The 13,414-nt window shown below is 39.3% G+C and overlaps 1 protein-coding gene across 3 annotated transcripts in view; it reads right to left on the bottom strand.

The window, feature by feature from the left end:
- ZCCHC7 (zinc finger CCHC-type containing 7) overlaps positions 1 to 13,414 on the bottom strand; it is a 117,745-nt gene that overhangs the window by 44,452 nt on the left and 59,879 nt on the right. For all 3 annotated transcript variants that reach the window (XM_081894315.1, XM_081894317.1, XM_081894316.1), the window contains exon 3: positions 2,049 to 2,092. In XM_081894315.1, the coding sequence (XP_081750441.1) occupies positions 2,049 to 2,092 (44 nt within the window). The remainder of the gene's footprint in view (positions 1 to 2,048; positions 2,093 to 13,414) is intronic.

The raw sequence follows: 13,414 nt of genomic DNA on the forward strand, positions 1-13,414 counted from the left end.
AAGGGCAACCAAGATGATCAAGAGTCTGGAAATCAAGCCTTTCAGGAATGTTTGCATATGTTTAGCTTGGAGATGCGAAGACTGAGAGGAGATAGGATAACCATCTTCAAATATCTAAAGGGCTATCACATGTAAAATGGAACAAGCTTGTTTGCTCCTTCTCTGGAGGATAGGACCTGAATCAATTCCTTCAAGTTACAAGATATATAATTCTGACTAACGTTCTGACGTTAAACAGGTCTTTTACAGTAGGATGGACTACCTTGGAAGGTAGTGGACTCAGCTTCCTTGGAGGGCTTTAAGCAGAGGTTGGGTGGCCATCTGTCATGTACGATCTAGCTGAGATTCCTGCATTGCAGCGGTTGCACTAGATGACCCTCAGGGTGTCTTCTGACTCTACAATTCTATGATTCTAAAAATAACATCTAAACGGAAGGGCTTATTCATACTGCAAACTTCTTCTAAAACATACTTCACTACACTGAGTAGTCTTCCTAAAATTTGGAAGGCAGTTTGTAACACCAAATTAGCTCAGCTCATAATGCTACGCCATAATCCAACCCACAAATTCTTCTCCAGCTCAGACAATAATTCAAGCTGGGTAACTCCCTCCTGTCTTGGTCTCCATCCACTACCCTCTTCCTGGTAACATCAAACATGATTAGAAATGACCTTTGAAAGGCCTCCCTCTCTGGTGTTAGGATCCCTTGGAAATGTTATTTCTCAAGGACATCACAGTTGCAGCTGGGAATAAGGGGGAGGATGGTTAGTGTTCTGGGACTCTCGGGGAAGGGAAGGTATTTTAAGCTCCCAATGGCATCTTCAACTGTCAGAGAAAAGCAAAAGGGGTTTTTTTTGGGGGGGGGAAGGGGGTGACAAAATTGGCTCAGGCCCAATTATGAACCAAGTCAGGCATTAGTCTGAAGTACTTATGAGCAAAACATTTTTTACATTTGGAAATTCAAATACTGCTGCTAATGGAGTTGTGCAAAAGAAAAAATGTGTTGGCTTGCTAAGCTTCTGTAAGCAAAGAAAATGGTTCCTTGCATTGTTTCTAATTCTATACCAACCTTTATGGAAAGGTTGGCTACGATGTGACTCTAGTGATGTAGCTCCCACTTGGCCACTGGCATGCTGGCTGGGGTTGATGGGACCTGCTGCATGTGGCATGTTTCTGCTTGGTCTGTGCTAGCTGATCATGGGTGGTGGTGATGTTTTACAGATGACCCAGTGTTTAGCTTGGGGGCTGAACAATTACTTATGAATCTATTCATTGCGTGTGCGAGAGCACACACACACACGCGTAATGAGGATATATGTTTGGGAAAAGTTTAGAAGTATTAGCTTTCTTCAGGACCACCAAGAACCATAAGCTATGATAGCAGGGAGTTTAGTTAGATCAGGGCAACTTTCAATGAAGAGGGAAGATCAATATACTTTTTCTCCCTATACAAATTTGACAGCTAACTCACAGAAAGCCACTTCAACTCCATTTGAGGTGAGGAGGCTGTTTTGTACCAAACCATCCCACTCTATATAATTCTTTATTAAGTTTTTAGTTTGTATGTTTCTTGGTTGTTTCATGTTTCCAGTTATTATGAGGATACATAAATTTATCACTGTAAACGTACCCATACATAGCTGTACTTTTCCAAAATACACTTTCTTGATTTACTGTATATTCTATAGTCAGTGAAAGGTATTATGAAATGGAATAAATGTTCACTTGAATGCCAAATCTTGATTAAAAATAAAATAACTATATCCACTGACTAGCATTATCTTTTTTTTCCCCTCCTGTAATAATTGGTTGATGGCTATTGTGCTACAAATTATCATGGGAAATTGAAATTTTATTTCTTAAAAAATGTAATGAAAACAACACAATTTATAAGACAATACACACTGCATTTGTAAAAGCAACACATCTACACGCATTAGACTATTTTAGTATGTCTTATACAGAGGGATTTGGAGAGGCACCCACACAGAGTATGTTGGTCAGTCACAAGAACAGCCAAAGAATATGCAACATTTTATCAATTTACCTCTACGTCTTTATCACTGATGTTCCAGTCTGCTCCACCTACTCCTGAAAAAGATATTTTAAAAACCATTAAAACTGATTTTCAAAACTATGTCTAATTTCTCATTTAAAAGTTGTAAATCTTATTTTTAAAAGGCTGAAAAAAATGAACTTCAGTAGTGACATGCCCAAACTTTTAGTTTATACTTTTACCCACCTTGGTGCTTGATCATATCAGGATCAGGATCTGCAACAATCTACCATGTGTAAATGGTGTGAAAATTGCAGTTTTTCCCCAATATGAGCATATTTGTTTTCTAAGGAACCCTGGGGCTCTTTGGAAGCTACTGGAGATTTTCTAATAAAAAGAGCAGTAATAGTAGACAAAGTCAACTGAAACAGTTTCCCTACCACTACAGTCATCTTCTGCAATGTGTAGCTTCAAGGGAGAAGAGGCTCAGTTCGTGTGGGACAAGGGGAAGGCCAACAGATTTTGAGGTGTATTTATTTATTTTATTTCCACACGAGCTGCTTCATGAGTTTTATCTTTGGAGTGATTTGGGCTGATCAACACTTTTATTTTTTATTTTAACTATTGTTGTTAAGTAGCCTTGAATATTTTAACAGGTGAGTTATAATTATACACACAGGTCCAGCCAGCACATCACATGAACAGTGCCGACTCTAGATAATAATATCCAGTAATATGGAAAATTTGAAACTGACTGCTGCAGCATATGCTCATTAATGCTGTAGTGATTGCTATTTCCTGCATGACTTGTACATTTTCATTTTACTGGTGAAAGACTGATAAAAACACAGTTTGCTGTTTCTCCTTTTTTGCCCCATCTATGGACTGCCAATATCTTTATTTGTCCCAAACTTGCTTCTTCCCTCATTTACTATTTCATGGTTAGAATTTATAAGAACATCTAATATTATTATCAGGAAACTTTTGTTAAAAAAGAAGTATCTGCTTGATACTTCAAATAGCCACCAATAACGAATAAATACCTTTTGTCCCACAAAGTTTTACAAATAACCACACAGTGGTTTACAGTGGTAATTTTTGCTAGGTCTAATGCTTTTTAAAGAGAAGAGTTCACCTGCTTTACCCAAGTTCTTAATGTAGAAGTTGTAAATGGTATTACCCACAAAGAAATAGATGCCAAATCTTGTGTTGCTCCCAGATCCACTATTTGCTCATTTAAACAAATAACCAATGTAATTGTTACAGGGGCCCATCTCTAGTTTTTTCCCTTGTGAACCAACAATTTCACTGCACAAGAATCCACTATCTACTAGACAATGAGAAAAATATTTGCCCAATGACTTTTCAATCTGTTTAAAGAATTCTTGAATATCCTGTCCTATAATACCGAATATACTGAGCACAATTTTTCTTAGTGCATCTAATTACCACACCAATCTCAAAATTTGATCCATTGTGCCCTGGACAGATGTATGTGACAACAGTCTTCAGACACAGCTCCAAAGCCCTATTAGTGAGCAACATCCAGTATCTGACTGGCTCATTAAACTACATTTTCAATGGCCAACTGATGTCGGGAAAGGGAGAAATAAGAAATGCCTAATTCTCTGCATGCAATCCATCTCTGATTATCTGGTTCCTGACAGCACAATTCCCTGGTTCCTGATAGCGAATTAATTCCTTAGTTTCTCTCTACTTGCAGTTGAGTTGGTATCAATCACACTATCTTTCCTTTCAGCTCCCATAAAGGCTTTCAGTTCAAGCCTAAACTTACAGATGTTTCATCAATTGGATCAGATTTTTTTCTGAAGCATATCTATGTATATCATGTCTACCAAAGGGCAATTAATACCATATTGCTGCAGTGAGCCATAAGCAAATTTTTTTTACAGTATGTGAATGTTGTATTTTTAGGATACAATTTTATGATAGTAATATAGCAAAGTAGAGGTGACCCCTTGTGTCAATACATATACATTATACGCCTTATTTTTTAAATAAGATTTTATTAAAAGAGAAAGAAAGAAAGAAAGAAAGAACAGAGTCCTCTCTCAAAAGCAGCTCTTAACCCCTGTCATCTACAGAAAGTGGTGGATCTCAATAATGGCCCAGAGCAGAGGACGCCAAAGTAGAAAAGGGGAAAAAGAAAGAGCCTCCATCTGGACCACAGAAGTGGCCCACTCAACTTTTACCAGTGTGTTCTGCAGTGCGTGCAGCTGCAGCCAAACTCGGGATAAGATCACATACGGTATATAAGCAACCCTGAAGCAGCATGGTGCAGATGGTCATTGCGCTCTACTGCCAGCTGCCAGGAGAGAGCGGAGTCCCTAAGATGGTTGGATGGCACCTTGTACACCTCCTTCCGGCAACTGCTGCAGCCAAGCTGGTGCCAAACATATTGCTCTGCTTTCCTTTGAACCACATCAGCAAGGCTGGGGTTGTCGTTTGGGCAGTCAGGACCTCCATACACACCGCCCAGGCTTGTGTCCTGGGGAGGCCACTTCAGTGCTGCTAATGCAGCGATTTGACTTTATCCCCAAAGGCACACTCCATTGTCTCTCAAATGCCAACAATACTTGCCTTATTAACAGAACCAATCCAATGCCACAGTGAACTCTGTTCCTTCTAAAGCAGTCAACAAAGCTGCTTAATAACGATCTGTATGTATTACCCACTGAAGCAGCTAGGTGGATGTCAGTTACTGTAATTAATCCAACTTTTCCAGGTGGTGGTGAATGTGAGTATCTCGGGTTGCGTTAGGTTCATGGTGCGTCTTTTTGGCTCATGAACACGGCAAACCCGGAAGTGTATACTTCTGGGTTTCACCGCGTGCAAACATGCAGAAGCGCTCTATCATGCTCTGCGCTTGTGCAGAAGCACCGCTCTACTTGCAGACTTTTCGGGGTGCGAATGGTACCCTGGAACGGATCGTGTCCACAACTAGAGGTACCACTGTACCTCAATAAGAGTTATATGTAAGATACATATGTAACTTTTTATGGAACCAACATGGCAATGATTCTACATATTCAAGTAATTAGTCCAATAAAACTTAACAGTATGTAAACAGTACAATGGAATAAAGTTGATATCTCTTTCTCAGCAAACACTTCACTTTCCACACATACAAAGGCTCTTTCCATCATCTAGTGGAGGAATCCCACTGTTGAAAGAATTAAAGAGGAGGAGACTATTGCCAGTTCCACCTCTCACATCATTACAGCAGGTTCCCCAACCCTTCAGTACAGATTCTGGGACGGCACACAGAGAGCTGCAGGGGGAAAGGGGAACTAACAAATCTCACCTTCCACTAGTGGCAGCACACTCTGAATCCAAGGTCCCATCTGTACTCTACCTTGAAAGCACATTTCATACCAGTCATTACTTCCCCCAAAGAATCCTGAGGATTATAGCTTGTTAAAGGTGCTGGGAATTGTTAGGAGTCCCCTATTCTCCTCAAAGAGCTACAATTTCCAGCATGGTGTAACACTCAGTGTCCCTTCCCAGGGAACTCTTGAGAATTGTTCCCAGATTCTTGATGAAACCATGACTGTTTAAAGTGGTATCAGGATGCTTTAAATACATAGTGAGGATGAGATCCAAGTTGATTTCTTTCAACGTTTTGTCATATAGTGTCTTTATCATCTTTTTTCTAAATTTCTTCCAATTTGCTTACATTTTCCTTTAAGTGTGTTAATCTGAGATGTGGCACATGATGGAAAGGTGCTATTTTTTGCTATTTGGATATCATACTTCTATCAAACATTTTAAAAGGAAGCATCAAGTAATATAATAGTTTTGTTAGTAAAATACTAGCTAGCTTTTAAAAAAACAATAGCAGCAGTTCACTCACTACTGAAAAAATGTTCAGTTTATTATTAATCAAGGCCTTCTCAGCACGGCCATTCAGTTATCCAAGATTTCATGATCTGCATTTTATTTTGTAACTCCGTTTGATCTTTCTTGGAATTAATTTTGTGGCTTACAGACCAGTTCTCAAAACTACCAAGTTCATTCCAATCCAAAACCCTATCCTCCAAAGCATTTACAATCAAATTTTACTAGTTTACTTATGAGAATGTCATGTGGAACTGTGTCAAAAGCACTGCTAAATTTGATTATGCTGAAGATTATATCTACTGCATTCCCTTTATCCACTAAACCACTTATCTTATGAAAGACGGAGATTAGTCTGAACTGGCATGTATTTCTAAAATTTGCACTATGTACTAAGCAATCACCTCTGAATTTTCTTCCAGAGCATCTTACAAAGCAAAAAACAAATTCCTTTGTGGGATTTCAGCAGGGTAAAAGATTTATTGGCCTAATGGAAAGATTCTTCATAGAGCTGCCCTCTTATACTACCTCCACACCACAAAGCACGGTACAGATAGCATGCCAAGAGTTCATGCTTGGAAAATGGCTACAATTATTGCAATTCCTTCATTCATCTGCATACTGAATGTGCTCGCAGATATCATATTTGCATTAATTCTTGAATATGCACATTATCAGCCATCTATGATCTCTAAAAACCACGGGGCGTTTTTTTATAATGTTTTGCATTACCATGAGGTGGCTTTTACAACGATGCCCCAGAAGCATGCACATGAAAATATTTAGTTGGAATGTGTGGCTTATGCAACATTGTCAAAGATGGGAGTGAGATTTGGATCCTGTGTGAGCTGTTCTGAACTAGTTGCTTAGTTGATACTTTCTGACAAACAGTGTTTAATTATAAAGACACACAATTACAAAAGCTTAGTTTTGTGTACAAAGGGTGAGTTGCCCTTCTTATATATTTCTATGAGTGTGAAATGGACACTAGAATCTGCAAAGTGATTATAAGGAACCCAAGGATGATCATTATTCTTAGCTAATTATCCAGGGGGTGGGGGAGCACAGATCTTTTGTAATGTATGTGAATTAGATAACACAGGACTACTCTACATCACTCGAGAATCAAAACAAACGTGTAGTTAATTGTAAAACTCCAGTAAGATCTCCAATTATCTATTCTGTACTGTTTATGGACAAAAGAGAACATCTGGCCTATAGTGCCTTTTGTCTGTTTGTGTATACTGGAACAGCATTCAACCAGACATTATTCCGTAATCAAACTATTAGGGAATCACCGCATTTATGGCAATTGAGGATGAATAAATTGCCAGCAGGATCAAGGTGGAACACTACAGAAACAATAGATGATGTTTAGGATAAATCATTCAGTCGCTCTGAGATGATGGAATGACTTCTGGATAAAACTGAAATCAATTTTTTATCATGAAGGCACTCCAAACCCCTGTACACACTTAAAGGGATTTCTTACTATTGTCCTGGTGACTGAGAAGATCATTTATTATAAAAGATGAAACCCGTTGATGGAATGGATTATTTGTCAGTATCCCATAAAAGCGGAAGCACTCTGAAGAGATCCATAAACTTCCCCCAAGGAATTATTTGAAGCAGTTTTTGACAGATCCATTCTAACGAAGCAACAGACCTCCTTCCCACAGCAACCATACCATATCACTGTGCTTATCTGACATAACTGACCACACTACAAATTCTTCTTTTATCTTGATGCAGCGCCGTACTTATATGTAATCCTTAGTTGACGAAACCTACCATGTCGCTATCATGCAAAACACAATCCAAAGGGGGAAAGGAAATGTGCTTCCCATTTTAATGTTGACTCAATAGCTATTAATTTGTTGTTTTTTTAAAAAGCGATAAAAAAATTAACTGCCATCTAAATCAGTTTTAAACCATCGGTTTAAAATTGGTTAATCCAGATGAAGATGTATGCTTTTATATTTCAAGCAGTCTGTTTCAAATACAGAAACAAACAAGCAAACTTGTCATGTTCATATATAGGCCTTTATGTATTTTGCTGTTTTCTACTCATTTATCATTTCTATTACGCCCTTTCCACTTCATTATCTTCTCCAGTGTGCCAAATAATCTGTTGGAACTATAATATATATGAAACAAAAATTGTTTTCACCCAAACCACATATATTTTAACTTTACTGCATTCTAGAAAGTGTACACAATTTACAAAAAATCAAAATACATGCAATAGCTCACTGTACACATTTCTGTTTCCAACTGCTTCATGTTTTCTCTTTATAACATTACACTCTGCATCATTTCAGTTGATTCATTGTTAGTAATGCTAATTCTCAATTGTCAATGGTTCTTGATTTTTTCAAAGCTGAGCACAACATTTAGAGTACAAACTAGGTCTCTCTCTCTCTCTCGTTTGGTGGGTACAAGTATGAGGACCACAGGAACAGTTAAATTCAGGGCATGGTTGGTCTACCACACAGTCGGGGGAATTCTTTAAATAGAGCCTGTCACTCTCTTTGCCCATCAATGGGATTTCCTTCTCAAACTGCTGATTCGTTCAGGTACACAACAGAGGAAATTTCAGTTAACCTTTGTTTCACCCCAGGGAAAAATCTGTCTGAGAAGTATAAAATGAATAGATTAAAAAAAAAAAAGTAGCCAAGCTTCAATGTTATTTTTTTTCAGAGTTCACAGCAAACTCAACCCCCCCCCCCTCCAAACATTTCAGCCCCACTGGAGAATAAATGATATAATACGCAATTCAGTATTCCAGTTGTATACCTTTTGTTTGAAACTGAAAAGCCCAACCAAAACAAAACTATCCCCTTTTTTTAACAAGAACCTTTCCTACAAACCCTTCACCTTGTGGTTATTCTTTGTGATCAAGATGGGAGAATAGCGTTTTTGAACATAAAATCCACTGGCTGTTCTGAGAGAGAGAGAGAGAGAAAGAGAGAGAGAGAGACCACCTGGTGGGTACAGGAGCCCCATTACTGATCATGGGGACTTAGGTTCTGTGAACTCAAAAGTGGCAGCAATTTTGCAGAATGTGCCGGCAAGCTGCTGGAGTAGAGGACTGGCCTAAACCTGTCAAGGCCACAACTGAATATTCGTGTGGCTAGTGAAATTGCTTGAGGACAGACTTAGGATTGGGGTGGGAGGAGAATAGGGAGCTGTCTTCACCTAATTTCCTTTTTTTTTTAAAAAAAAGGTCCTCTTCCCAACAAAAAATTAGGTGGAGACAAGTGGGAGCCAAACCTCCACTTAATTCTCCACCCACAATTCTAATCCAAAATCTGCCCTCAAGCAATTCCACAAGTCACATTTATTTTTATTAACACCAAGCTGATAGACAATAGCACATCTATTTTTATTATTTAATAATGGAAGCAGCTTTCAACCTGAACTATATAAGATTGCCTAGGCACACAGTTTAATGTCCATCTCAGATGGGTGGTCCAGGTTACAACAGTAGCTAAGAATACCATCCAGGTGTTCCAAATACACTGTCTAGAGCATCTGGTTATATCATGTGTGGGAATTCACTAGGGATTCTGTTAACTTATTGAATGTCCTGCTGCCTAACAGATTCCTAGGTTAAACCATGAATCTGGTCTTGATGACTCCCAATTTACTAGCACTAGCAGACTTCAGAAAGGCCACCTGGTCAGAAGACAGCTAAAACAATAATATGCCTATGCCAGAATAATTATGGGTAGCGTTCAATTTAGTGCTAAAGAGATGGTTCCACCAGTAAAAACATTTCTACTTGCCCAACAAAACTATCTCCCTTCGCCTTCCCACCACCACTTTTCAGGGGGTTCTTCTGAACCTCCACAGTGGATGTGGGGGAAGTGCTGGAGGCCCATGGGGGAGGAGAGAAGGGAAGCCCTGCTACACAAACAGGAGTCCTTGTACTAGTTTCCACTAACAGATCTGGGTAGTTGAATGCGGCCCTATAGGTTTAACATACAATGCAGGTCACAGGCTGAATTAGTGATTCTAAAAATGGCTGTAATACAGATGATTAAAATATGGGGTGTGCTGCTATGGGACCTTTGTCATGACCAAACCATTATCTAATAGGGGTGCAGTTTCTTGAAGCTCAAAGATCTCCACAAGGGTTGTGGGCTGATAAAGATGGTTTGCTGTTTGAGATTCACGGAACCAATCACTTTTCAGAACTCTTGAAAATGTATCCATTGGTGGTAACAACTAAGGAGCTGGTAGTATGGGTGAATCTCTTGATCTGATAGGTCCTGAGGATCCTCTTTCACAATTTCATTAATGGTGCAACCATAGCTTAGAGAGATACTGGGAGAGAGAGGGCAGATTACTGTTACTGTAACAAAAGCAGCACACTCAAACTTGAGCAAATGAATCCAACTGACTGTACCACCTGTTTCCTTATACAGTGGTACCTCTGGTTACGAACTTAATTCATTCTTAAGCTGAAACAGTTCTTATCCTGAGGCGTGCTTTCGCTAATGGGGCCTCTGGCGCATGATTTCCGTTCACATCCTGGGGCAAAGTTCGCAACCAGGAGCAGCTACTTCCAGGTTACCAGAGCTCATAACCTGAAGCATTCATAACCAGAGGTACCACTGTAGGGATGAGGAAATTAGAACACAGAAAATGTTCATGCAACGATACTCACTTCTGAGCACAATTAAAGGTGCTAGTCTTGATCTAACACCCTTGTAGAGTCGTGCTGCAGAAGATTCATATTATTACATTCATATTCCCACTGTTCCTCCAAAACTACTCCGGGCCAAAATAAGAACTATCCCCAAGCTTTCAAAAACACACATGTAATATATAGTCTTATGTATTATAGTCCCTAGCTCATCTCACTAGCTTACAGTGCCAAGCCTGCTTATCTTAGAAAGGGTCACTCTTCATATTAAAACCAGCTGGATAAGCCCTGTTGTTCTCATTTCAAAAACTCAAGACTGCAGTTTATGAACAGCTCAGCAGCATGTAAAGTGAATCACTAGCTCTTTCTCCCATATCTGTCCTGCCTTTACCTACCCTTAGGATGGCTTCCTGCATTAGGAATGGCTGTCAAGACTATAAATGTTGACGCCTACAGTCTGCTACACTATTACAGAGCCTAACTGGAACAATATAAATAACAAGAACTGTTATCATCAATGGAACAAAGAAAAATTGAAACATAGGTACTTTGGATTTTCAAAAGGCTTGAATTTTTCTTTAAATTGCTCACTAATTCTCCCTATGCAGGCTGTTGTGACTTGGAAAGGGGCACTTATTTGTGTAGCTCAACCATTTCTTTGCCTCTTTTCCCCTCCTTTATGGTCGGCATCCAAAAATAGAGACCTTCTAAGAAAAGGAATCAGGTTATTTCTTCCATTCCTCCTTGGGTTTACTTTCTACAGACAGAAAACCTTGTTTCTGGCTTGCCTGCAAAGCAGTTTTTCATCTAATAGTTAGATTCTAGCCGCAGAATGCAAAAGGAAAGGCAGCGCAGATTATGTTTCTCAAGCAGGGGTTCTCAACTTGTAGAGAGCACAACTTTCAAAAGCACAACTGCTTTTGAAAGCAAGTCAAAAATGAATATTCGAGCTTGTGTTATCTTGTGCCATGCTTTAAAGTAACTTGTTCACAACTTTTCTGGACATAAAGCTGTCAAAATATTACATAAGCTGAAAGAATACATTTCTTAAACCCAGGGCACCATACTATGCTTAACATTTCACTTCCGTCTCCAGGAAAATTATGACCATTTTTAAGTGCACCACACAACTCAGATAGTTTCTCAACTGTATAGCTATCTTAGAGGTCTTTCACAATTTATGACAACTGCAAGTAATCCGCTACTATTCAAATCCTTATTCAAAAGTGTGCATTGAAAGTGCACTTCCCCCTTTATTTTAAATTCAAATTGTAAAATTGTTTGTTGCATTCCTCAAAGTAAAACTATCAAGCTACAGCTATGAAAATCTGTAGATGGCTGTCGCTCTCTTCCATACAAAAAGAGCAAGACAATAGCTGCTTCTTTTCAATATGTCCAAGAGTAAAAAGCGAGGGAGGGGGAAGGAATGGTAAACCATGACTACCACCTTTGCATTTTGCAAGATGCAAAAAGGGGCAGTTCAGCAAGTTTAGCCAACCAGCTGGGACTTCCCTATAGAAGGGAATGCTTGGGAGCTTCATGGATCCTTTGGGCTCTGTGACTCGTTTTAGTTTGCATTAGGAGCTAAAACTGCCCCTGGCCAGCTGGAAGAATTGGAAGCTTGCGCAGCTTGGCAGGAAGCCATGTCTGCTTGCTCCCCGACTCCCCTGGGCTGCACTAAGCACAACTTGGTTACATTTGAGTACTAAAACTGCTATTCTAGGGTGCATCTTATCTAGTCATATCATTCCCCACGCATATGGTGAACTGATTGACACCATTAATTAATGACCTTAGCATATATTTGCTTACAGTTAAGACTGAGTTCTGGGACCAGAAGGAGACTTTGGTTTTAAAAAAAGAATAGTACTGAACCAAAGCACTGTCTTTCAATTTATCATATGTATAGTTTAATCTTCTCTGTTTTCAGATGCTTTTGGGTAGTGATACACAATTTTGCCCATCTTTTTTTTTTTTAACAGCTTCTGCACCGATGCATTAAGATTAAATCCTCATGTATTTCCCTAATATATTGCTGCAACTTGCATTGGGCTGAAAACTTGATATGCTCCTAAAAATATGTAGTTTTTTGAAAGGTAACTTCGCTCAAATTAAGCAATAAAATAATTTTTCATTTGTCCGACTCCTTGATGTAAAAATAAATCAAAAGCTTATGTAAGATAATACCGCTTACATATGAACATCCAGATGCCAAGAGACCCAAAGCAATTCTCAGTTTAACGTTTTCAAAGGCACAGACTAGTGATCACACGATACTGGTGATACTCTCTAGTTACCCTTGGCAACCCTTCTCAACTGTAACGATGCTCTGCCCCTACAATAGCTCACTGGGCAGCTTTCTCTTCACTTAGCTGAATGCTTTGGGACCATCTGCGTCGGTAAGCATAAAAGGCCAGCCTGCCTGTGGGCCCGTCACTCTGAACACCACCTCTCTGACCCTGATTAAATACAACTTTCAATCCTTTTTGTCCTCCCTGTTGACTTCTCCTATTAAGGGAGCCCTTTGACAAAGAAAGCGGAAGAGTGGACTAACTGCCCCCAAGAAAGGTGATGTCTGATACTGCTCAACACAAGGATTAGCAAGCCAATACATAACAAAAGCAAGTTTGGGGGGAGGGGGAGGAAAGGAAAAAATGGTTTTAGCCAGGTCTTTTGACTAATTCAGTGCGTACACAATTCAACAAATAGCTATACAAGAGGAATGCTTTTTTGGGGGGGGGGAATGGGGAGAACTATTACAGAATAACAATAATTTGGGGACATGCATTTAACCAAGCAATGTAAGGCCATGACACTGGTAAGAACAAAACAGCATTTTTCTTTAAAAGAAAAAGAAGCATCTTTTTGCAGGAATAAATTTGGTTAAAGGAAACACGGTGCAAACTCA

This window comes from Podarcis melisellensis (assembly GCF_964234715.1).
Source record: "Podarcis melisellensis genome assembly, chromosome: 17".
Classification (NCBI taxonomy): Eukaryota; Metazoa; Chordata; class Lepidosauria; order Squamata; family Lacertidae; genus Podarcis; species Podarcis melisellensis.